At 40.7% G+C, this 27,228-nt stretch overlaps 1 protein-coding gene and 1 pseudogene across 2 annotated transcripts in view; one reads left to right on the forward strand and one right to left on the reverse strand.

The window, feature by feature from the left end:
* Positions 1–27,228, forward strand: part of NOTCH2 (notch receptor 2) — a 163,964-nt gene that overhangs the window by 91,190 nt on the left and 45,546 nt on the right. For both annotated transcript variants that reach the window (XM_049618358.1, XM_049618357.1), the window contains exons 6-12: positions 13,277–13,510; positions 14,857–15,012; positions 15,479–15,667; positions 16,827–16,940; positions 17,722–17,835; positions 19,501–19,734; positions 22,656–22,766. In XM_049618358.1, coding sequence (XP_049474315.1) covers positions 13,277–13,510; positions 14,857–15,012; positions 15,479–15,667; positions 16,827–16,940; positions 17,722–17,835; positions 19,501–19,734; positions 22,656–22,766 — 1,152 coding nt within the window. The remainder of the gene's footprint in view (positions 1–13,276; positions 13,511–14,856; positions 15,013–15,478; positions 15,668–16,826; positions 16,941–17,721; positions 17,836–19,500; positions 19,735–22,655; positions 22,767–27,228) is intronic.
* LOC125913272 (ubiquitin-conjugating enzyme E2 D3-like) lies at positions 4,246–4,948 on the reverse strand (annotated as a pseudogene).

Below are 27,228 nucleotides of genomic sequence, written 5' to 3' on the forward strand. Positions count from 1 at the left end.
TGGGAGAATGTGGATTCTACTGACAGAGACAGAAATGGACTAGAGATGCTGGTGAGTTTTCCAAGAGGAAAACACTTAACAGTAAGACCCAGGAGGTCAAAATTAGAGGCAGGGGCTCTAGACTCAGATTTTGAATGTTGCTTTTGTTTGCCCTGGGAATGTTTCAGGTCTGTAAGGGAAGTGTGTGGTGTGAGAACAGAAAGTTTGGATCTAAATTGTGAAAAATGTTCACATTTCAGAAAATGGAGGAGGAAAGGGATCCAAAGAAGGAAGGTGGGGGAAGGGGATGTGTGCCTGTTGGGAAAAGCTTTGCCATGACAGCATCCCTGAGCCAGGGGCTGCATTTTAAGACTGTGCCCTTGACTCAGCTCTGCATGCTTCTGTGGTGGCATCTGTGATATTTTACCACTGTTACTGGTTTATATGCTTACCTCACCTGAGAGACTCTCAGCCTCTGGAGGATGGGGGTGGTCTTACTTATTTTGGCATTCTCAGGACCAATGGTAACAAATAGTAGTTTTTGAATGAATGACCACCAAGACACTGAGATAAGAATGATAACTGCAAAGAGTTAGTAAGCATTTTTGAGGTCATTGGAAATCTTCTAAAATGTAGTTTCAGTATAAAGGAGAGAAGGAAGCCAAATTGCAAGGGGTTAAATTGGGAGGGGGGGAAGGTGGGTGTGGAGGAAGGGGGAAGAGTGGGTGTAGATCACTTAAGAGTTTTGTGAGCTAAAAAGGGGAGAAATGCAGGGCAGTAGCTGTAGGGGACAGAAACTTCATTCATTCATTCATTCATTCATTCATTCATTCATCATGCATTCATATGATAGACCATAGAACCTAGGCTAGATGAAGTAAGGCAGCTAGAAGGGGGTTGGCTAATGAACTGGGTTATTTAGGAGGGCTTGACTCTTACAAGTGTTAGTAGGGGATAATTAGGTGAAATGGTTGTTGGGAATGGGAAAGGAGGGAAATGGGAAGTTATCATCAGAGTTGAAGTACCAAATTTGAGAACTTAGGGTTGGAACAATGAGTGTCTCATAATTAGATCCAAAATGTGAATGTGCTTGTGATATGGAGCAGATATGGAGGCTGTTGGGTTGAGAAAAATAAGAACTCTTGGCTTAGATGACCTTATTAGTCCTCAACTCAGGTATTTAATTTAATGGGAGATGGGAAGGGAAGGGGTAAGATTTTAAGTCACATGTGTAAGTCATTCAGGGAGGTGGAGATTGGTCTATGAGGACAACAGAAAGATGTGAGATGATTTAAACTATTAGTATTTAGGGGCACCTGGGCTTCCGACTTCAGCTTAGGTCATGATCTCGCTGTTCATGGGTTCGAGCCCCACATTGGGCTCTGGGCTTGGAGCCTAGAGCCTGCTTCAGATTCTGTGTCTCTCTGTCCCTATCCCCAGCTCATGCTCTGTCTCTCTCTCTCAAAAATAAATGAACATTAAAAAAATTTTTAATAAAAATAAATTATTGGTATTAGTTTTTTTTAAATATGCCTGTATAGAAAAATTTGCATATGAATCCATCTCTACTTTTTAGTGTCAAAAATGAAACTTTTGTGTATACTAACTGCCTCTTCTGTAAGATGAGGAATAAGCATACTTTTAGTTTTATTATATCTTTTTTTCATTCTCCAGATTTTGTTTATATGATCTGGGATTTAAAAATTCATACTAGGGGCGCCTGGGTGGCTCAGTTGGTTGAGCGGCCGACTTTGGCTCAGGTCATGATCTCGCGGTCTGTGAGTCCGAGCCCCGCGTCAGGCTCTGTGCTGACAGCTCAGAGCCTGGAGTCTGCTTCGGATTCTGTGTCTCCCTCTCTCTCTGCCCCTCCCCTGCTCAAGCTCTGTGTGTGTCTCTCTCTCTCAAAAATAAATAAACATTAAAAAAATTTTTTTTAATTCATACCATAGTATTGCTGTTGAATTTTAAAATCTTATGCCTTTTCTTTTTTTATTTAAACTCAAATTAGTTAACATACAGTATAGTCTTGGCTTCAGGAGTAGAACCCAGTGATTCATCTCTTACATATGACACCCAGTGCTCATCACAGAAAGTGCCTTCCTTAATGTCCACCACCCATTTAACTCATCCCCCCACTTACCTCACCTCCCGCAACCCTCAGTTTGTTCTCTGTATTTAAGAGTCTCTTATGGTTTGCTTCCTTCCCTGTTTTTATCTTATTTTTTCTTCAATTAAAAATAGAACCACCCTATGACCCAGCAATTTCACTACTAGGAATTTATCCAGAGGATACAAAAATGCTGATTTGAAGGGGCACGTGCACCCCGAAGTTTATAGCAGCACTATCAACAATAGCCAAATTATGGAAAGAGCCTAAATGTCTATCGACTGATGAATGGATAAAGATGTTGTGTGTGTGTGTGTGTGTGTGTGTGTGTGTGTGTGTGTGTGTGTACACATACACACACAGATACACACACACACACACACACACATATACATACAATGGAATACTACTTGGCAATGAAAAAGAATGAAATCTTGCCATTTGCAACAATGTCGGTGGAGCTAGAGTGTATTATTATGCTAAAGGCAGAGAAACAGATATATGATTTCACTCATACGGAATTTGAGAAACAACAGCTAATCATAGGGGAAGGGAAGGAAAAATAACTTACGCATTTTCTTTTAAAATTATTCTTGATATTTACATTGTTTTATAATCTACTTTATAATATTTTAGACTTAATTTTATATGTAACTTGTTTTTTGTTAACTACCAGTACATTTATGTAACAGCCTTTTCATTCCTGGATTCTTTATTTTGGTTTATTTTTTCAGTCAAATGAATACATCTTTGAGTAATTTTTTCCAAATGTTGCATGTTGGCATGTCTTCAGAGCTCTTAGATATTTTAAAAATACCATTTAATTTAGTTGCCTTCATACACAAATGGCATGTATTCTAGATATTGAATTCTTGGGTCACAAATCAATCTTAACAGGTTCCTAGACATTGTTCCTTTGCATTTTGCGAACATTATAGGGATGTCCAATGTCAGACAAGTCATTCTCTCTCCTTCCCCCCTCCTCTCCTTTCCCTTTAAAATAAAATCTTTAACCAGCATGGGTCTAGATATACCCCTATTATTTTTTCTCCTAGTACTTTTGCCCTTTGGATCTGCAGACTTAGGGGTATTCTCCCCTCAGAAAAGATTATCTTTTTCATTTTTTTTCCATTTGTTTCGTGTCTTCTATTATCTTTAATTAGGTCTTCATTCTTTCTCATAGCTATGATCTTCTCTCTTGATATTTTAATTTTCTTGTCTTTCCTTTGCATTTGATGAGCGCTTCTTAAGCATTTCCTTCATAACATTAATTTATTTTTCTTCATTGTCAGTTTGTCCTTCATAGCTTCCGACTATGATATTTATTTGAATTGCATTTTTATATTCTTACAATATTAACTCGTTGTATCTAGGTCTTCTCTATTTCTCCCTTTTTCTCAGCCTGTCCTTCTTCATCAGAGTCCAGTGTCCTGTATTATTTTTCATCTCTTTTTAAAACCTACATTTGTCTACATTTATTGAGAATGTAGAGCCAACTCTTTCTAAGATGTATTAATTTCTGGAAGTGAACTTTTTCACAAGTACGCATCTTCCTCTACATTTACATTCTCCGTCTTTCGGATTGCAGAATGTTTCAATAGGCCCCATGTTGGTTTTTTCCATTTTACTCATTCTGCTCACAGTCACTGCTGCCCATAGAGTTGGTTGATTCTCTTTGGAAGCCCCGCTGCAGTGAGGTGAGGGGCTCTTTATGTAAACTGGTTTAACAGCCCAGCAACCCAAGAAGGTGGTGAGAGAGCTGGAGTGTGGGCCTCCTAGCAGGGGGACTGAAGCTTGGCACCATTCTCCTCTTCTTGTGTGGAGAAGCCTTTGTGCCAGGGGTCAGCTTTCTGAACATCCAGCATTGGCACAGCATCGATTGCTCTCCATACAGGGGCTAACCCTGGGTGCTCTTTGGTGCTGCTGCATCCGGAATTTGCCCCAGATGCACTGCAGACTCTCTCGTTGCTATAGCGGCCACAGGAACCCCAGGACTCCCCAGTGCTTTAAATTGCTATTGACCTGGAGGGGTGAGGTGGAGTTCAGTCCATTCTCCTCACAGCAGCCGAGTGGGCTTTCTGAAACACAAATTGGATCGTGTTGTTTCTTTGCTTAAAATGCTTCAGTGGGTCCTCCTTGTCTTTGGATAGAGCTCCAAGGCTCTGTATGTAGCTCCCTCTCCAGCCATACCTCGCCTGATCCATGCCTTGTAAGTGAACCACACTGACTTTTTTTTCATTCACTCAAATGAGGCATGCTTTCTCTTCTATTCAGACCCATATACATACACTTACTTCTGCCTGAAATACTCCTCACTCTACCCTCTTTCTACACACGCTTCCACACACATTCACACTCACAACCCGGTTAACATATAAAATCTCTTTCTTTCCTGTTAACACAATTTAAAGTTTATTCAACTGTATTGCAAGTGTGACCTTAAGGTAGCATCACATGGCATACTTCTGAGTTTATTCCCAAGATATTCTGTTGTACTTATCTCTGTCTGTTTTATAGATCCATGTAGTCTCTGGAGCTAGGGTCATCTGGGTTTGGGTCACAAAGCAGTGAACAAATGGGTAAAAGAACTTTAGAAATAGTTAAAGCAGGAGATCACTGATCTTCAAATACCAAGAAAACTACTGCCATTGCTGTTAATATTTAGATATAAATTCTTGTTGTAGATGCAACCTTACTTAGGTGGTTCGAAGGGGTAGTTTGTAGGAAAATAGAATGTCAAAAAACATTACACTGCTTTTACATGGGCTGTCATTAAGTCCCACGATTGTAGCTTGCCAATGAAACATACTATCCCCAACTGGACCTTCAAAACATAGTTCTTCTCTATTCTCCTACTTCATGCTCCCAAGGCAACCTCTATCCGTTAGAACATTTAGCACTCTCTATTATAATTGTGTTTGGTTGTAAAACCCCTATTTGCAGGGTAGAAGCCCCAACTGTTTTGTTTACCAGTATAACCTCAGTGTATATAGGGTCAGGGCCTGGCACATGGTATATACGTATTTATTGAATGAATGAATGAATGAATGAACAAGAACATTAAAAATTTCAGTTGTTGTTGGCCCAATCTTATCTTTCCAAATTCAGGGCTGTTACTGGGTTCTGTCAGAGCCTCTTCTCCCTACTTCCTGAGATACTTTAGTATTTTCCTTTGGTGTAGACCAGGTCTGTACTACATCTGTGAAACCAGCCTAATTGTATGAGAAGATTACATTTGACAACAATATACGTATGTATCACAGAATCTGGTACCTAGAAATTACTTAATAAATATATTTTTACTATTTGAAGTCAGTAGCAGCATTAAGGAATAAAGAAAACATGGATTCTTTGTCTACTTACCTTCATGCAGATGGAGGTAATTAGAAGAGGAGGGGGGGCATCTACTGAAGAGGGCTGACTGGGGTATAGTCTTTAGGGAAATCTTAGGTTTCAGTTGAAGAGGGAAGGTATCTGCCATAGTGTAGAATTACTTTTGAGACAGTTGAAGGATTAGGATCAAAAGGCAAGATGAATTGGGTGTGTCATAAATGGAATGGAGTTCAGCAAATAAGGAGGGGATAGAATGAGAAGCTTGGGTATTGACTGGTTAATGTCAATACAGGGTAATGGAAACTTTGGGAGTATGAATAAAGGTGCAAGGGAGATGATTGGAAAGATGGTTATTATTTTGGCATTAGAATGACCTAAGTAAAATAAGACAGGTCCAGATAAACTTTTGCTTAACAAATACTTTTGAATACTTCTCAAGAAGTATTATTAGCTGGCCACTATGCTAAGTGATGGGGATTCACTGATGAAGTTAATAGCTACCACCCATTTCTTCAGGGAACTTATAGTCTAGTGAGGAACACAGACATAAATCATATACTTAACTATAAAATTTTGAACTGTAATAAATGCTTTCACAAAAAGCAGGGGTTATTAGGAGAGCATATTAACAGGCAGAACTAGTTGATTTGGGGGTAGCCCTGTAATGTCTTTTTGAGCAGGTGACATTTTAGCTATGGACAGTGAGTAAGAATTAGTCTGGGAAAGGTAGAGATGAGAGTGTTCCAGACATGGGGAACACCATGTGCAAAGACCCTGAGGAAAGACTGTGATCATTTTGAGAAACGAAAAAAGCCAGAGTGGCTAGAGCTAGTGGTGTTCCCAAAGGAGAGACTAGAGAGATTGGCAGAAAAAAATGGATAGCATTTAGAATTTCATCCTAACTATAATGAAGTCATCAAACCCTTTGTCATCAAAGGATTTGATCAGGCAAATAGTATACATTGAGATCATTCTGGTGATTCTTTAGGAAATATATTGGTCAGGATACAGGGAAACCAGGCTTTTGAGGAGTCCTAGAAAAGCTGATGGTGTCTCGGATTGGGGCAACATTCACTGAGATTCTTGCATTTATCTGTATGTATATCCCCTCCTCCCACATTATCCCCTTAGCCACTTGCATACCCCCAGGCCTCTTATACACATTTATGTTGTTTGTGCATTAGTGCACATGTTTTCTCAGGCAGAACCTGTAGATTCCAGAGTTTATACAGAATGTTTCAACCAGCTCTAGACCCAGCCAGGACTAGGACAGTCAAGCTTATCCTCTGATCTTACACTTCTGCAGTGGAATAGAGCATCTGTGCATAGAGAAGCTTCTGTAGGACAAGGTTATGGGTGTGCTCTGCTATGATATGGAAAGATGGAACCTCCACACTTAGGAGCTTGGGTGATCGCTGGCTGGAAGGAGATACTGGAGACTGAATTCTCTTGATTTAACCACAACAGAGGAGGTAGCAGGGCCAGAGCAAGGGCCTGCCAAACTCATTTTTTATATTATTCTTCATGTGCTGATTGTTGTTGCAATGAGAGTTGACCCTTAACAGGGCCACTGATGTGATAAAAGTTTTTCCCACACACTTCACAGTTGAGAGATGACTAGGCAGGGAAAGGACTTTATCCTGAAGTGCTAAGGGTCAGTGATCATTTCTTTTCTGTTTTTCCTTTCCTCTCACTTCACAGTCACTTGTAACTCCAAGTCAGATTGGTGGTTTGTTTGTGGTACCTTGAAAGAGCCATAATGAGCTGTTTGTATCCCAGTGTGTTGTAACTCATAAGTGGTGTCTGTTTAGAGGTCCATGGCTCACTGGGCTAGAGCTTGATGCTGATGAAGCCTCAGTCATGGTTTCCATTTCAGTACAGCTCTCTTGGGTTCACTGTCTTATATTAACTTCCAGAGGCTGTGCCCACAATCTAACTCATTCATCCTTTGATTTTAAGACCATAGGATGAGGCAGTAAGAAACGATCGACATGAAGGTGACCTACTCCAACAAAACTAATGCAGCAGACATATTTTCTGATGGTGGGTCTTTAGTATTGTCTTCCTTAGTAGCACTACTGAAGTGCCTCGCTTTTCCCCTGTGTTTCTCAATCCTGCTCTGTCTCTCAACAGCCAGCTCAGAGTCCCCTTCCTTATTCAGACGACTAACTTGATCTGCTATGACCTCACACCCCCAACATCCTTTTCAGCACTTGATGATTTCCATTTTTTAATTTTGTCTATTTCTAACATTCCTCCAACTCGTTGTGCAAATGTGGACAAGTCACCGCACCTTTCTGGCCCTAGTTTCCCTGTGTGTAAAATGAGCACATTACATTAAATCTGAAGTCTAAGGTCTGTTTTACCCAGTGCCTGGTAAAGTGCCAGATACATAAACTGAGGTGAATGGCAGCCACAGTTCCTGTCCTCAAGGAGCATATAGTCTAATAGGGGCAGAGAAAAGAATAAATAAATATATTCTTTATTCTATAAAGAATAAATATATGTATTTATTCTGTAAAGAATAAATATATGTATTTATTCTGTAAAGAATAAATAAATACAAAAGTTCAACTTTTGATGGTGGCAGGATAGAGTGAATTAAATAGACGCATATGGAGAAAATTGGGAAGATGGGAATTTGGATATCTAGTTAAGTTATAAGAGAAGTCAAAGAATGGGAAGTTACTAGCCATATAAATAAGAGGGAGAAGAATATTTTGAGGTGGTGAGAATAGGATATGCAGAGGTTCTTTGGTAAGAAAGAACTTAATGTTTGAGCCAACAGTAAGTCATTGTGTCTGGAGTAAAATATAGCAAGGGAAGGTGTAGATTTGAGATATATTTAAGAGGCAAAAGTGATCAGCCAGAAAATTATCAGGAGCTACGGGTGGCCCTAAGTGTTTAAGGTATCAGCCAAGGATTTGGTACTGTGACATTTCATACCAAGTTAGCCGATACTCATGGTGGCAGTAGAGAAGGTAGTTGCTAATAACAAGTTACTTCTTTTGTCTTTTGCTGATGGGAAATGGGAAGGGCCTAGTAGCCCAGTTCCTTAGCCTCAACATTAAATAGCAGTAGCTTGCAATATCTGGCAGGTGGAAATTACTAAGAGGGATAATTGATGCCCTAAAAAACTTGCCTAACAGAGCTTTGTGCAACATATTTTGGGAGTCACCAGCCAAGTGTGTGTGTTGACACAGATGATATCCATGCTGAGACTTGTTTGAGTGGAACATTTAGTAGCTTGGTAGGGCATGGATACAACATAGCTCTCCCTTTTCACCAGATGCGTTTGTATGCTGGGTAGCTCATAACTTAGTTCTGTCTCCTTCTCTCCCTACTAACAGAGAGCCATTTGTTTTAGTCCCTCCTATACTCTAGACGAATCTTCAAATGCAGTTTTGATCATGTCTTCCCCCATGTGTGAGCCTATAATAACTCCCCCTTGCTTGTTGTATCACATTCAGAATTCATACTAGAATTCAAAGCCTTAAATGATCTCCAACCTTTCCTCTTTTTAAACCCCAGCCAAAGAATACCCTTCAGTCATTTTGATGTCTTCAGGACCTAGTCCTACCACCCTCAGTGAGCCTTCTGCCTCCAGCTCAGGTTAATGCTTTCTTGCCATGGAGTAGTGGGGAGAGCCAAATGACCTCAGACCATGCACCAACCCCTCCAGATGACCACCGTAAACTCTTCCTATTTCAATATTCAGTGACTTTCCGCCTTTATTCTCATCTGTACCAAGGGTGTTCTTTAATTATCACATGCTTCCTGCCTTCTCAGTGTGCTTTATGATCCTAGGATCAGAGATCTAGCCTGCAGATCTTGTTGATTGAAAGCAAGGCTGGAAACTGCTGTAGTGAGAAGGGCAGTAGATTTGGAGCCAGACTGATCTGGATTTGAATGGCAGTGCTCTCACTTACTAGTTTATGACCTTTCTGACCCTCATGTTTCTTATTCTTAGGCTTCTGCATTGATTTCCTCCTGTGCCAAGAAGTGGTGGCCTGAAGGAGGGGCAGTATCTTAGCAGGCATTCCAATGGGAATTTTGGAGCAAGCACTTGTAGTGGCCTCCCAGCTTACCATTTTCCTCATTCTGGTTTGTAGAATTGGAATGAAGAGTAAAAAAATTCTGGCAGAAATGAGTCTGAGAGGGAATGTTTTTCTGGAGAAATGTTCCTGAATCTTAAAGAAAAATGACCCATTTTGTAGAAAGTAATTTATAAGCCAGTGCGCTTTTGGCTCTCTACATTTGGTTACTCTGACAAACATTATCTAACAGATAGATATACAGTTCTCAGGTGTTCTAATCTTCAACAACAATCCCATTCAAAAAATAGCAAACTGTACCTAAAAGTACATTTGATTTTTGGATAATAATTTGAGTGTTGAATTTTTCCAGTAATCTGATCATGTGAGTAATGATTTGAGTCCTTCCAATCCTTCTTCACCCTCTTCACTTCCTCATGCCTTCATGAACTTGGGAAACTGAGGCACACAAAGACAGTTTTGATACGGTCAGACTCACACCTCAAATCTTCATTAAAAGTTTTAGGGGTGCCTGGGTGGCTCAGTCAGCTAAGCATCTGACTTCGGCTCAGGTCATGGTCTCATGGTTCCTGAGTTCAAGCCCCGTGTCAGGCTCTGTGCTGACAGCTTGGAGCCTGGAGCCTGCTTCGGATTCTGCATCTCCCTCTCTCTCTCTGCCCCTCCCCTGCTTGCACTCTGTCTCTCTCTCAGAAATAAATAATAAACATTAAAAAAAGAAAAGAGTTTTAGAGGTAGGCAGCTCTGGTTTAAATCCTGCTTCCCCTGCTCTCCCTGCCTGACACCAGTTATTTTACCTCTCTGAGCCTATTTCCTCGACTCTAAATGAGATAAATTTTGTGACAGCTCAGCACAATGCCTGGTTCAAAGCAGGGGAACAATGACTCTTGGTTTCCTTTCCCAGGGGTACCAAATATCCATTCCAAGCATTGTTTTATTTACCTAGTCTGTCTTACTATAATATTTAAGTGTCTGAATATTATGTTACGTAAGAAATACATACGAGATATTTTTAAACGCACAGTGTCCTATACTCAGAACTATCACAGAGCCAGTCAAAAAGAAAAAGAACATCCAAATTGCTCAGATTCACCACATAAGTTTGGTTTGAGGGTACCCTAGATATTTGAGTTAGCTTAAGAGACAAGACTCTCAGTAATCTCCAGGTTACAGTACCTCTTTACCTACTTCTTAGTCATGTTTTCATTTCTAAATCCCACCTGTATCCTAATTACATGTCTGTCTTTACTCTGATGCAGCATTTCTGCCTGTAGAGTAAGGGAGCAGCGCTTTCTGCAATAAATGACATCATGTGCCCTGGGGGAAGTGATTGCCTGTGCGTGTATGCAGACTCACTCACTCACTCACTCAGTTCGTATTAGTTAATACTGGGGGGTGCAGTTGACAGATCCCCATCTGAAATTAGGGAAACCTACTGAAAGGGCCATCTCTCATTATGAGCATTTGGGCTTCAGGAACAACTGGAACCAACAACTTGAATGCCACCATGATTCTGTTTTTCTCTTTGCACTTCTGATTCACCCCTATCACTTTGTAGACCAGCCACTTTATCCTTTTGGTCCATGTGGCAAAGGGTCCCTAGTCCAAAAATTTAGAAAAGGGACATAGTGATAACAGCTTGTGTCAGATGCCCATCCTGGGTCAGTCAGCTAGATTAGGAGGTCATGATCGTGTAAAGATATGGTGACTCCTTCAAGAATTATATGGATGAAGTGGGGTGAGGAGAAGCACACAGAATGGGGGTGATGAGCACAGAGTTCCAGAGATGCCCACACACCCATCCTGCCATCCTGGTCAGTGAGATTTTAGCTAGGGATACAAAAAAATATTCCGAACTGAGGTTGTTTACAGCCAAGTGATGGGAGATGGATGTAGAATCAAGTAAGTGCAATAGAGTAATGCTAGTTCTTTTTTTTTTTTTTTTTTTTTTTTTTTTGAGAGAGAGACAGAGTAGGAGTAGGGGAGGGGCAGAGAGAGAGGGAGACACAGAATCCGAAGCAGGCTCTAGGTCTGAGCTGTTAGCACAGAGCCCGACACAGGGCTCAGGCCCACGAACCATGAGATCACGACCTGAGCTGAAGTCAGTCGCTTAACCGACTGAGCCACCCTGGTGCCTCAGATGGTAGTTCTGTAATAATGGGTGTACAGGTTAGATTAGGGTAAAGAATAGACAGTCAGTTAGGTTAGATCAGATACAACTAACTTCTGTTAGCAGTGATGGCTACACAGCTGGGCACATTGAAGGCTTTCTGAAAAGAGCCACTTGAGTTATTGTTAGGAATTCTAGGGACTAGGGATAGCCTTGGCATTTTCTGAGTATAAACATCATGTGCTTTTTTATTGAGAGGCCTCTTCACCAGCATGCCTTTTTTTTTTTTTTTTTAATTTTTTTTTTCAACGTTTTTTATATATTTTTGGGACAGAGAGAGGCAGAGCATGAACGGGGGAGGGGCAGAGAGAGAGGGAGACACAGAATCGGAAACAGGCTCCAGGCTCCGAGCCATCAGCCCAGAGCCTGACGCGGGGCTCGAACTCACGGACCGCGAGATCGTGACCTGGCTGAAGTCGGACGCTTAACCGACTGCGCCACCCAGGCGCCCCCAGCATGCCTTTTTAAATTATTCATCGAATTCTTTAACAAAGATAGAATTAAAGGACACCTTGAGGGTTTTTTTGTTTTTTTTTTTTGAGTTTCAGCCACTTGTGTTGTGTTTTGGAGAATTCAGATGATCTGAACATGAGTTCCCTTTGATAGCTGTCTAAACTGATATTCATTAATTTGTTTCATAATCCATGTGGTCTGGCACTAAATTGCTTGTTAATCACAGATTCCTTGCTTGTAAGCTGAAGACATGCTTTTGTTCCTTATCACAGAGCCCGAGAGCTTTTGTCATAGGCCCCATCCTTTGCTGTTATAGTGACCTGCCTTATATCCATAAGTGGTCTCGCATATTGTCCTTCAGTTTGGTCTTTTTCAGACAGATCAAACCAATCCTTTTTCCGTCTTCTATATCACTGGGTCACTTTTCTGCATCTTATTCCACAAATCCACATCCTTGAAGGTTGGGTGCCACAGGCTGTGCACAGTTTGCTCCAATTTCGTCCGTCATCTTGGTGTTGCCTTTCACCTCTACAGTTTACCAAAGCTTTTCATGTCCTTCATCTCTGCTGCCTACCTTCTCTCATCCTTTCTTTTATTTCTTAATTAAACTTTTTGTTTTGAGATTATCATAGTTTCACATGCAGTATGAGAATTAATACAGAGAGATACCCTATATTGTTTACCAAGGCTCCCCCAATGATAACATCATCATGCAAATCTGTTGTACAGTATCATAACCAGGATGTTGACGTTGATACAATCAGGATATAGAACAACTGCCTTGACATTTTGACATTTAGATTCCTTCTAATCATTCACTCCTGTTTTTCACTCCTCTCCTATATTCTTCTTCCCACTTCTCACTTACATATTCATTGCCCCAGGGATTTAACTGAGTTAAGGATGCTGCAAGACTAATTTTTTCTTTAATAGGTTGGCTAAATTCTCACGTCAGAATTTCTAGGAATGGCAGTTTCCATTCCTCTTTATTTGTCTGGAATAGATATCATGTGGATTGTCTATGGTAGCCCTAAAATTCACATGAAGACCTGGTCCGCTGTGAGTTCCACTTGCCTGAATTTCAGGCAGGTCACATGAGGATGAGGCATGTGCGGGAGCTGGTGTGGTACTAATTCTTTGGGACTTCAGAGCCCTAATCAAAGGCACTTTCTTCCCCCAAAGGACAGTTCTGCACAGAGGATGTAGACGAGTGTCTGCTGCAACCTAACGCTTGTCAGAACGGAGGCACCTGCACCAACCGCAACGGGGGCTATGGCTGCGTGTGTGTCAATGGCTGGAGTGGAGACGACTGCAGTGAGAACATCGATGACTGCGCCTTCGCCTCCTGCACTCCCGGCTCCACGTGCATTGACCGCGTGGCCTCCTTCTCTTGCATGTGCCCTGAAGGAAAGGCAGGTGAGGCCAGCAGGACAGAACTGGAGCTCACGGAAGGGGCCGGGGAGCATTCAGGATCTTTTAATGAGCATCTGTAGGAACATGTTAGTCAAGTGTTAATTCTGGAAGTGTAATTGCTAGCTCAAGTGCTATGAAAGTAGTCTTCTTTAGGGCTTTTGGCTCTCATCTTAAATCTGCATACCTCAGTTTTTCATCCCCCTAAAATGAAAGTTAGTAACTATTGCCTTGGGAACTTCTGTTGACCTCCTTAAGATTTGAGGCTGAAAAGCACCTCAGGAATTAAGGTTAATTTCTCAGAAATTAAGACCAAATTACCAATAAATGGATTTAGGAACTTCATTTTGAGAAGAACTCTTTTACTCAGAAGGAGTTGGGAGGAGAGAAACATTTGAATGCATTCCAACTCTCAGTGTCTATGGAAATATTCCTCTAAGGGAAGAATTTTACTAACTGCAAAGTTAGTTGCTCTAGTCTCTGAAGGTAACAGCTCCCAGTCCTAGGGGTAGATAGCAGTGAAGGGAGGAATGTGACAGAAGAAGATAGCTTAACTGAGAATTTTGTACCCAGCACTTCTGAAATGTTCTCATTTCGGCTTTTGGAAAGGCCCCACCTCTAGCTTTGTAGACGAAGCATTAGTTACCTGTTCTTAAGCTAATTGCAGACTGGAAAATCCAGTTCCCATGTGAATTACATGGAACATGGGACCTAGTAATACCTTTAGAGTCCTGGGGGCACTTGAGCCAGGAATGTTGACACTATTAAAAAGCTACTCTAGTATAGGCTTATGATGTTCAGCTGTTTTTTGTTTTTGTTTTTGTTTTGTCTTCTGAGGCTAGTCAAATCCTGGTGGCCCCATGATCGTCAGGTAGCAAGCATAATTTTAGGAAAGTAGTTGCTAAATAAAATATAATAAAATATAAGAGACATGCAGTATTTGGAATATGTAGTAAAAAATTATTTGTTGTTTATTTGAAATTCAAGTTGAACTGGACATCCTCTATTTTTATTTGCTAATCTGGCAGCCCTCTCAGAAGGCTCTCTCCATTTTCATGTCACCATCCTCTGACCATCTCACTTTATGGCCTAGGATGCCTGTACCCTTGAGGAGAGGTCTAGCTGGGGGCTTAGGGTCAGAGCACGAAGGTTGTCCACAGAAGCTCCTTGCTTGCTGCTGGCTGCAGCATGTCCCTAAGGTAGGATTAGGCAAAGGGGAAGTTGCCTCTAAATCTCCATGTTAGACTTTGGTGAGGTGAGCATAAGATTTTCCCAACTCCATGAAAGAGAAAACTCTTCCTCAAGTAAGGGACATTTTTTCTTTGTTCTCCTTGCCCCACCCTGTGTGACAGGTCTCTTGTGTCATTTGGATGATGCATGCATCAGCAATCCTTGCCATAAGGGGGCACTGTGTGATACCAACCCCCTGAACGGGCAGTATATTTGCACCTGCCCCCAAGGCTACAAAGGCGCTGACTGCACAGAAGATGTGGATGAATGTGCCATGGGTAAGTACACGGAACCTTCCCTATGCCTCATGGTGTCTGTCGAGCTCAGTGAGCATTCAGACAGAAGCACATTTTACTCTAGGAGCATGTTACACCCAAACCTCCGATCTCTCCTGTTACATGCTTACTGTTTATAACCCCCCAATGTAAACATATATTTTCTTCTAAGAACTGAGTAAATGGAAAGTCTGTACCTGATTCCTAACAGGAAGCCCTACCCAAGTGACAGTTCGGGCAAAAGAACAGAGATGCACAAGAGTTGAAATTGCTTTAGTCTTGCCTTGCCTTGGCTTCTTCCTTTCTTCTTTGTATTTTAAGGAAGAAAATAGTAAATTGAGAACCGGATTATTAAAGGCCTAGCCCTAATGCTATCATTATGCAGAGTCAGATCCACTTCTGCAATCCATATTTGTGGAAATTCTATCAAAGTACTTTGATTCCAGTAATTGGTGCTTGTGTTTTCTAGCCAATAGCAATCCTTGTGAGCATGCAGGAAAATGTGTGAATACAGATGGTGCCTTCCACTGTGAATGTCTGAGGGGCTATACAGGGCCTCGTTGCGAGTTGGATATCAATGAGTGCCATTCCGACCCCTGCCAGAACGATGCGACCTGTCTGGATAAGATTGGAGGCTTCACGTGTCTGTGCATGCCAGGTACATGGGCCCGTCAGTATGTGGGATCTAGACAAGAGACAGTGCCCTGCAGTTCTCTTAGGCGGAGCACTCAGTACAGGGTGGCAATCCCATGAGCTCTGTCAGCATTGAATTCCCAATAATGACAGGGTTCCTAGCCAAGGGGACCCTTAAGGAGTAAGGCAGTGCTAGAATTCTTAGAGTGATGGACACTAAATTAAACAAGTCCATATATCAACATCAGTTACATGTAAGAGAAAAATTCAGAAGTGATTGTTTTTATGCAAGTATTCTTTGGTTTAACAAAGGATTTACCATAACAGTCCTATAAATAGCAAGGTTTCCTAATCTCTTGATACATTATAAATACCATACTATTCCATTTATAAAAATTATTTTACCCGTAATTGTTTAGGAACTTGCTATTTATCCGTAGTAATGTGCATATTGTTAGTTGTACTCTGGAGTGCTTCTACAGAAACCATTTCTTGAATTCTCAGAGAGCACAGGTAAGTCCAGTTTAAAATGACGTTTGAGGGGCGCCTGGGTGGCTCAGTCAGTTGAGTACTGATCCCAGTATTGTGGGATCAAGCCCCTTGTCGGGCTCCACGCTGAGCATGGAGCCTGCTTAAGATTCTGTCTTCCCCTGCCCCTCTGCCCCTCTCCCCCACTTGTGTTCTCTCTCTCTAAAAAAAAAAATAATAATAATTTAAAAAATGAAAAAATGACATATGATAGTGGCTGCTTTACTTGATTAAACCTGCTAGCCAGTCTAGCACTGGAAGGCCCTCCTGACCTTGACTTGTACCCTGAGAGCAACAGGATCGCCAGGTCAGCGGGTCTGTGTGAACATTGACTGGGGACCCTATGGACCTGGCACTGCTCTGAAAGTGAAGCAGGGCCTGGTCAGAGAATGTGGGAGTGCCTTTGCTGGCATGCTATATTTTACCAGTGTCTTTGGAGGTAACCTTTTCTCCCTCTTCACAGTGATGTGCGTTTCTCATCATATGCTCCTATCTCACTGATACTTGCAGTGACTATTTCCCATCAGGGGAGACTCCGCTTTGCCTTCTGCAGAAATGTTCATGCTCATAGAGGATGTAGTCATCTGCAAATTTGTGCTTTCTTGGCTAGAATATGCCTTTCTTTCTAAGCCACTTGTGTGGTCTAATTTGTTCAGGTTTCAAAGGTGTGCATTGTGAATTGGAGATAAACGAATGTCAGAGCAACCCTTGTGTGAACAATGGTCAGTGTGTAGATAAAGTCAATCGCTTCCAGTGTCTGTGTCCGCCTGGTAAGTGCCCACCACCTGCCCCTGTTTTCTTTGAAAGCACAAAGCTGACTGACCACAGGGAAGGGAGGAGGAGAGAATGTGTGTGGGCTGTACATGAGGAAGTCATTAAAGTGAGCACTTCGGAATCGGAGTGTGTACAGAAACGGGGAGTTTGTTTCAGCTAGTGTATCATCCAAATCCTTTGTGGCCAGAAGTCCAAGTCTATTCTGAATGGCCCATGACCTCTCTGTCTGTGTATATATTTCAGAAAGTTCATACCTCACAGAAGCCTTAGTTGTAGGCTATTCAGGGATTTTCCCCCACCATGGGTCATATTCTTGAAGCCCCTCTGTGAGACTTTTATTGTTAGATATTTCACCCTAGGTCCAGAAACAGACAACACAAGTCAGTTTTTTCCAAAGAATGCTCTGTGTCTCCTTTTGCCCCCCAAAGCTACTGTTGAAGACATGCCAAATTTTCTGCCACAGACAACAGCCTCTCCTTGTTATTTCTCCAGAGAGAAGGTCCCGGTCCTCTGAAGCTACCCTCACTTGTTTGAGGGCTCCATGTATAACCATTCTGTCCCTACTTCAGCTGCAAGTGAAATCTGTACTGGGAATAAACAGAGGTTGAGACACACACAGTTGTCTCTGATGCCCTGAGCTTCACCCGGTTATCCCAGTTACCTGCTGGGGAGAATAATTTTATGTTTGCTGAGCCACTGGTTTAAGCCCTTTGTAGACCTTGGATGGATAGACATAGGGGAATCCTTTGACTCGTGTCATCACTCTGCCCCTTTAAGGTTTCACTGGGCCAGTTTGCCAGATTGATATTGATGACTGTTCCAGTACTCCGTGTCTGAATGGGGCAAAGTGTATTGATCACCCAAATGGCTATGAATGCCAGTGTGCCACAGGTAAGATTGTTCTCACTTTCTGTTCACCTGATATGTCTGTCCGAACAAAATAGGAGGCTGTCCTCTATTCGCTGCCCTACCAGGCCAGTCCACTAATGAGCTGCTCTGTGTTTAGAGAGAGCTGCTTCCAGCATAGTTTTTGCTTCTCTCACGGTTTTCTCCTACAACACCTGCCTCCTTCTCCACCACAATAATGGCCTAGCTTGGACATTTCCATTTGGTGTCCAGGTCTTTCTGGGATAGATTTTGGCAGCGGTGAGTTTCCAGCTGGCTTGACTTACTCCTTTGGGAAAGGGAAGAATTCCAGCTGAAAGCTATTTTTCACTAGGGCTTCTCAGCAGGAGACCTGTCTCTGTGTTTTTTGAGGCAAGTGATTGAACAAAGGCCCAGAAGTCTAAGGGCCATTGTGTGCAAGTGCAGAGGTTTTCCGAGTAAAAGACTGCCCAGCCCGAGAGTCAGGTGTGTTATCTGAATGGGAGAGAGAACTCTGGGAAAGTTTAGGTCCTCTTTCCTGACTTCTGCTACTACAGTGAAAAAGAATCTGTTTACACATATTCTGCATTTCTGATCTGTGGCCACATTTCTCATTTGGGAGTGGATTTGATTAAGTCAAACGTCCCTTATTACACATTTGCTTTTACACAGACCAGTATTATAGAGAAGGACTAGAAATTATTAGAAAAGATGATTTCTCAATTTATTTTTTATATGACCGCATAAGGGAAAAAGAAGTTATGAATATAATTCCAGACCTGTTTCTTATTTTGGAAGATTGATTCTTAAAGGATTTTAAACATCATGTGCATGATTTCTTTCTGATGACAGAAAAGCAAACTAAGTCACAAAAATAAACACAGAGAATTAGTGTTTCAGTAGTACTGGAACATTACCATTTACTGGGCCTCTTTAGATTAGGTCCCATCAGATGAACCAGTTCACTTCTTTCTCTTTTTGCAAACTGTTGTTTTTGGTTGGAGGAGTTCTAGATTTTGTCCTCCTCTGGCCAGATTATCCTCATGGACAATAACCTCTGGAGAGAGTTTAAAAATCTTGAACTCATGTTTGAAAGGAAGAGATCCCACCCCACCCCTCGCCTTTCTTTAAAATCCTTTAAAAGGGATTTAAAGTTGAATGAAGTCTTATTTTCCCTTTTTCTTTTAATGCTCATAAACTTTCATTCATTTTAATTAACAGGTACTTACTAAAAACTTAGTATATATGTAAGCACAGTACTCTGGGAGCGTTTAAGAGGAATAAAGAAAAGTTCTCTGTATACTAAGGTCAGAATTGGGAAGATAAGATACACGTAACCATTAATACAGTATCTGTATGTTGGGTTTTGGAAGAAAGGGATAGAGAGGTAAAAATATAATGGAAAAATATTGAGAGCTAGTCCCCACTGAAGCCCAGTATGAAATGATGATGCAGTTAAAGTATCTCTGCAGTGAAACCCACTGATCATTTTGAGAAAGGTATTTGAATTCTACAAATTTTATTTGAAAAACTTTGCTCTCTAGGATTGCCTTATAAATGGTTTGTTTCAGCTGCTCGTTGGCTGCGGTAGAAATGTTAGGACATGAGGTCTATAGTGGATGTGGCCGCACTTATATTCAGGTGTGGAGTCTGCCTTGGTTTTTAAGCCTTCTTGGTAAAATTCCTTTCAAGGATTCACTGGTGTGTTGTGCGAGGAGAACATCGACAACTGTGACCCTGATCCTTGCCACCATGGCCAGTGTCAGGATGGGATTGATTCCTACACCTGCATCTGCAACCCGGGGTACATGGGTGCCATCTGCAGTGACCAGATAGATGAATGTTACAGCAGCCCTTGCCTGAATGATGGTCGCTGCATTGACCTTGTAAATGGCTACCAGTGCAACTGCCAGCCGGGCACGTCAGGTAAGCCTGCTCTCTTTATGTCTCCTCTGGAGTTTTCACTCTTTCTCAAAAACAATTTGCACAGATATCTCAGACTTTCTTGGCATATGCTTCGATACCTAAAAAACAGTCCTGATTCTGAAAAGCACAGCCAAAGCTTCAGCCAGAAACATCTCAGTCTCTAGTCAGTGGAGAAATTAGAGACAATAGTTTTGCAAAACTGATGACTCTGTGTGTGTGTGTGTGTGTGTGTGTGTGTGTGTGTGTGTGTGTGTGTGTTTTATTAGAAGAAGACACCCCACCTCAAAAAATAGAAATTATTATTTAAAATTGGAAACCCTCTTGCCTTTGTGTCTTGATTTGATTGTCCTTTTCCCTTGAACTTCCACCCCACTCAGAGTAATGAAGCTGGCCCTTTTCCTTCTTGCTCCCTCCTGTCCTTCCAGTTGTGTTTTTCTCTGTTTCAGAGTCCAGTATCTTTAATGTGACACTTTTCTTCTGCCGTGTTTCGGGTGGACCTTGGGCATTTGGGGGAATTCTCAGGGAGAGCAGAGACTTCACAGCACGGTCCAGTCATTGTAAATTAGAATGCACAGCCACCGTTTCCCACCCCCGAGTTCAGTGCTGTTTCCCCGACTCTGGTTGAGTGACTGCTCGTTAGTTGGGAGGGCATGCTGCTCCTTGCTGGGGGAATGTTGAGTTATTTTCTCAGGCGGCAGCATTTCGCAGGTCTCACTGGAGTCTGTTTTACTTATTTGAGGAATAATTATGGTCACAACTGTGGTTAATGGACAGAGAAGTACTATGTCTCAGATCAAAGAAAACGTATTAGTGGAAGATTAACTAGTGTGTGCCTTTGTTAGAAGGGAACCTGCCAATACAAGAGAGTGATTTATTGAGAACTCATTCTTGATTTAAGGAAAATGGCCTACATAGGGGGCAAAGGTGGGGGAGGTGGTTAACTGCCCTCATTTTATTTTGTTATTTCCAAATCCATTTCTTCAAACTTGTCAAAGGCCCTGGTCTTCGTCCAGGACCTCATACATGCCAAGTTTGAAAACAAAGTCCTTTTTGAGTTGCTCAAGCATACGAAAAACATCCCATGCCTTCACAGTTGAAAGTGCCTTCCCCCTCCCCACGTTTAGATAACTCACTAAAAGGGCTGAATAGATCTTTGTGAAGCCTTCCAAAAGCAATTTGCTTCCGGGCTGGTCCCCAGACATGAGAAATTGCAGTACGAAAAGAAATTTGAGAGATTTACAAGCAATTGAATGGACGCCTTTAGAATGGTGGGGCTGTTTTAGGCTTTGCTATCATTCCCATTATAACAAACATACTAGAAACCTGGGTGAGTGGTGGGTTGGCAAGCACTTTGTTTTCTCTGGGATTATATCATTATGCCAGGATGTATCAGGTGTATTCCCTGGGGAGGACAGAGAAGGCAAGGTGTAAGTAGCTGTCACTGAGAAATGCAAGAAGTAAATATGAGTGGTGTGCAGGCAGCATAGAGTGAAGGCCCCAAAACCTCTCAGAAAACTGCCAAATCTCTTCCTGTGGCTGTTGGGAGAATTAAAGCAAAGAGATGTAGGCGTTATAAAAAAATCTTGGTCTATAATGGGTGGAGAAAGACCTGACATGTACTGCGGGCCTAGATGGACGGGTCTCTTTTAATTAATCATTCTGAATAGACTTTTGAGTTCTAGAGTGAGAATCCATAACCCATTCATAACTTGGTCCTAAGTTGGTAGGTTGGATTTTGGATGAGTATAAACAGAAGGGGTACTTTACCATGTGCTAGTTAGAATTGTGGTTTCTCACTTACTGGGTACTTAAAGTGAGATAAATAACCCAGAATCACTTCTGAGGCTTCTTTCACCCATGGTCTTATGATGGGAAACTGTTTTAAGTAAGTTTCTTAAGGTTTTAAGTCACAGAAACCAACCTGACTAGTTTAAGGATTCCTTAGCAAACAAGCAAACGATAACTACAGAATAGACAAAAGATCTAGTGAAAGCACACAGAAGTATCTTACAGATTCCAAGTGAGAATTGATTGGTAAAGCTTTGCAGAGATTATCAGGAAACAGAGCAATTTATAGACCACAGTTCATATAGTCCCACAGTTCATATTCCAGTGTCCCAATGAAAAAATTACATTGGCTCATCTTGGGCATGGTGTCTGGTCCTACTCAAATAAAATATAGCCTCCTGCGGCCTGCCATGGTTGATTGTAGGTGAATGGGGGTTATCAGTCAAGGCTAGACACATCTCCTAAAAGTATCCAGGAGTATGGAAACTCTTGCCTCATTTGTGGCTAGTGAGGCAGCATGGCCTCATTCATCACAGAGTGACCAGTATGGTGTGGTGAAGGGGACAGAATCCAAAGTGCCTGGTTCACATCCTGGCTGTACTGCCGTAGTTGTGCAAGTCCACGATACGGTGGGTGTATTACAACTTGATGTACCAGTTGAGTGAGAAAACTAAAGAAAACTTATGTGAAGTGGGAGGCAGAGTACTTGCACATAATAATGGCTCAATAAATTTTAACGTAATTATTATTAATAAATATTAATACAAAATATGAGTGAATCAAAATTTTTACAACTTTCAATGGAAATTTTGTTAGTTTAAAGCCTAGTTATATTGGGCTTTAGTTTTGGAATTTTTAAACTACCAAAGCGTTTTTCTATGAATGGGAAATAAGACATCACTAAATTCATGTTAAGTACATAACAAAGTATCATGAGTATTTTTATAAGATGATGGTAAAAATTATGACTGCTATATCCTTGCTGTTTAGTTACCCATATCTACAATTACACCTTTATTAATATAGCTCTATCTAGGGTTGGCTGTATACTCTTTAGATTTCTTAACACCTAGCATCACATGCTATTTTTGTGGTAATACTGCATGGTTTCTTTTCTACTTTTATCTTTGCAGGTGTTAATTGTGAAATCAATTTTGATGACTGTGCAAGTAACCCTTGTGTCCACGGAGTCTGTATGGATGGCATTAATCGTTATAGTTGTGTCTGCTCACCAGGATTCACAGGTAACACCTTTTTTGTTGGGAGGTCCCTTCTTCAGCCCCATCACTTTGGGAAAGGGGCATATGAAGGAAAATCACTTTTCAAATGTTTCCTATTTCTTTGTCTCTTTGAAGGTTAGAAATGTGTTTCTGTACTTCTCTGGCCTAGTTTTCTACTAATAGGCCTTCCATAAATCATAACATGAAACTTTTCCTCAGTTAGGGTTTTTAGACCACATGTTTTTGTTTTTTTTTTTTTTTTTTACATTTTATTTATTTTTGAGAGAGAGAGGGAGACAGAGCACAAGTTGGGGAGAGGCAGAGAGAGAGAGGGAGACAGAATCTGAAGCAGGCTCCAGGCTCTGAGCTGTCAGCACAGAGCCCAACGCGGGGCTTAAACTCACAAGCCGTGAGATCATGACCTGAGCCAAAGTTGGATGCTTAACCGACTGAGCCACCAGGTGCCCCTTTAGACCACATGTTATAGCTACCTGAAAAGCATTTCTAGTCAGACCATGAGTTTCTGTCACTGTGCTTGAGTTATATAGCTTTTACTGCCACCTTTAATTTGCTACACTTAGTGAATGCCTTCCACAAAAGTATAGCTAAGATAAAATTCTATGAAAACACTAAATGCTTTTTTCTGAGTACTTCCTCTTATGGGAGATTGTTGGATGAGGCCAGAACTTGGGAGGACCAATGTAATTATTAAAAGTAGCCAGAACATTTACACATGCACGCTTGTGTGCACACACACAAACACAAATCTCTTTCTCTCTTTTTTGTTGTAAGATTGCCTTTATCTTTTACCCTTCCGATCCAAAAATTGCTAGAGGCTATTGAGAAATCTGAGGCACCTTACTGAGACACCTGTTTGTTAATGACACCATCAGAGGGCATATACCGTGCCTATCCTATTCTTTCTAGACGGTCCCACATGCAAGCAGGCACTTACATAATAATGTTACCATTTAATAAGTACCATGTGATCATTTGCAACCAATGTGAGAAATTTCCCTCAGAGCTTTTTAAACTATGACCTCCAAAGGCATTCAGGGTCAAGTGAAGTGAATGTCTGCCTCTTGCTTGCCGGGAACTTACTTTCCGCTGTATTTCACAAACCTTTTTCCTGTTTGGGTATGATCGCGGATGCTAGGGAGTAATGTTTTCGGCCCACATGGGTCACCGTAATGTCTTCTCAGTGGAAGATCACTCAGAAGACAAGTATGATGACAGCCGTCGTATCTAGTGCCTAGCAGTGCTGGTTGTAGCCAGCTTTACTTCTGGTCCTGAAACTTGATACTGCAAGATGAAGTGACAGCCAACTGAATACACAAAAATTCCTGCTAGGTAGGATAATAGGTGCATTTTTGTTAAATAGGTAAGAAGAGAATAGCTACCATTTATTAAGAGCTTATTTTGAGCTAGGCGTTAGGTACCTAATCTCATTTAATTATCCACAGCTATTATCATTCCTATGGTATTGATGAAAAATCCAGAGCTTGGAGAGGTTAAGTAACATTACCAGTGCACTGTGGCCAGGATTCCAGGCCAGGTGGTCCTACTCTAGAGCCTATGCCCGTTCTCACCTCACTGGGCAGCCTAAGTGGGTGCCTGTTGTGACTTCTTTTTAGACATGTAAGCCTTACACTGGAACTTTTTTTTTTTTTTCTGAAATGCCAGTAAGTCATATTCTCTCTCTTTTTAACATTCAGCAAACCAAGAAGGTCAAGGAGGGAGGACATAGGCTAAAATATTCTAAAATAAACCTAAGGTGTAGCATGAAATTACATAACCAAGAAGTGGAATGTTTTGGTTACTGGGTGGTACTCTGTTCTTGGAACAATTTTCTATGTCTATTTTTTTTTCAGTTGTTTTTTGCTTTTTTAATCAGCTGCCCAAAATACCACAGACAACTGTGGTATTATATATACATGAGCTTAGATGTGAGATGTTTTATTCTTTCTTTTGTTTTATTTTAGCACTACTACTTTTTTTTTTTTTTTTTACAATTCTCATAACAGCTTTGACAGATTTAAATGAGTTTTTCTTTTTAAGACTAAATTCTGTATTCTCTGCAGACCTCTTGTTTTTAATGTTTATTTATTTGAGAGAGAGAGTGCACATGTGTGTGCATGCATGCAAGCAGGGGAGGGGCAGAGAGAGAGAGAGAGAGAGAGAGAGAGGGAGAGAGAATCCCAAGCATGCTCTGTGATAACAGCCTAGAAGCCTGATGAGGGACTTGATCTCAGGAACCAGAAGATCATTCTTGAGCCAAAATCAAGAATCGGACGTTAAACCAACTGAGCCACCCAGGATCTCTTTATACTTACTGATTGAATGGGAAATGTAAGAAATCAAGTGATACTTCTAGAAGCTACTTCTCAGTTTACAAACTACTTTTTCAGTTTTGTCTTCATATTTATTATTTTGCTGACTTCTCATAACAGTCCATAAAAGCAAATAGGTTGAATAAGAAACCAAAAGCACAGGTAACAAAAACCAAACTAAACAAGCAGGACTCCATTAAACTAAAGTGCTTCTGCACAGCAAGGAACAATAAACTGAAAAGGCAGCCTATAGAACAGGAGAAAATATTTGTAAACAATATATCTGAAAAAGGGTTAATATCAAAAATATATAAAGAGCTCATACAACTCAATAGCAAGGAAGCAAATAATCCAATTTAAAAATGGGCAAAGAGCAAGAAAAAAAATTTTGAAACTATGTATGTTGATGGATATTAGCTAGACTTACCATAGTGATCCTTTTGCAGTATATACAAATATCAAATCATTACGTTGCACACCTGGGACTAATATGCTATATGTCAGTTATAGCTCAATCTTTAAAAAACACAGGCAGAAGTAGCTAAACACAACTTTAGAAACTGTTATTGGAAAATTCCCAGGAATTTCCAGATAGAGGATACTGGAAGTATCTACTGTAATTCTCAGAGCTACATGATTTAACCAGAGACTGATTGTATTTTTAAGTTATAAATCATTATTTGTACTTAGAAACCCAACATCATCTGAAACAGGTAAAGTTTTGAAAGCCTCATAGTCTGCCACACCGTAGTGATTTTCAAAAAGCATTTGAAAGGCTAATCATGAGTAACAAGTCTACCAAAATAGCTAATCCTCACTATAATGTCATTATAAAACTAATCACGAAAATACCATAAGAAAACATATATATGAGTTTTGTAATCTCTTCTCTCTCTAAATTTCTTTCTTTTTTAAATTTTTTAATGTTTATTTTATTTTTGAGAGAGAGAGAGTGACAGAGTGAGAGCAGGGGAGGGGCACAGGGAGAGGGGGACACAGAATCCGAAGCAGGCTCCAGGCTCCAAGCTGTCAGCACAGAGCCCGACGCAGGTCTCGAACTCACGAACCAAACCATGAGATCATGACCTGAGTTGAAGTTGGACGCTTAACCAACTGAGCCACCCAGACGCCCCTCTAAATTTCTTATAGTAGTTTCTCATCAGTAGTGAAGTGTATAAATGTTTATAAAGTATAAATTTATAATATAATTACGTTTATAAGTTATAAATTATTTAAATATAGAACCACTAGTCTAGATTAAGAGACCCTGAATTGTTTTCTCAGTTACCAGAAGACAATAAAGTTATGCTTAGAATACTCTTCTTTCTGAGGCAGAAAATGGATTAATACAACTCTAAGAATGAAAGCAAAATGGCTTTCTTTTTAACCAATATAATCATTAAGTTAAATTATATATTTATAATTTGTAAACGTTGAGCATGCAATTGCTTTTTGGTTCTTTGGCCCTCAGTTAACCTAATAATGTCATATCCTGAACAGGCACACTGCTAAGAACAAGGAGTCTTGCAGTAATACTAAAATCAATTCATACTACTCAGCCACAAAAAAGAATGAAATCTTGCCATTTGAGACAACATGAATTGGCTTTATGCTCAGGGAGATAAGTCAGAGAAAGACAAATACTGTATGATACCACTTGTATGCAGAATATTAACAAGCAAAACTCATAAAAATAGAAGAAAATGGTGGCTAGGAGGGGCAAGGCTAATTGGGGAGATGTATTTAAGGGTGCAAACTTGAAACTAGTAGGTAAATAAGGTCTGGAGATCTGTTGTACCAGCACAGTGATTATAGTCAGCAATACTGTATAATAAACTTCAAAGTTGCTAAGAGAGTGAGTCTTAATTGTTCTCACCACAAAAAAGAAATGATAATTATGTGACATAATGTTAGGTAACATTAAAGTGGTAATCTATTGCAATATATAAATGTATTAAATCAGTACGCCATATACCTTAAACTTATACAGTGTTATACATCAATTCTATCTCAATCAAAATATTAACAAAACACAAAAAGTAGATAAGGAAGTTTTATTATTCCCATTAAACAACTAAGACAACTGAGAGAGAGAACTTGATGTGTCCATGCAACGTATACAAATATATTTTGTATATTTTGAGCCCCCCAGCTAG

The sequence above is a fragment of the Panthera uncia genome (genome assembly GCF_023721935.1).
Source record: "Panthera uncia isolate 11264 chromosome C1 unlocalized genomic scaffold, Puncia_PCG_1.0 HiC_scaffold_4, whole genome shotgun sequence".
NCBI classification, from domain to species: Eukaryota; Metazoa; Chordata; class Mammalia; order Carnivora; family Felidae; genus Panthera; species Panthera uncia.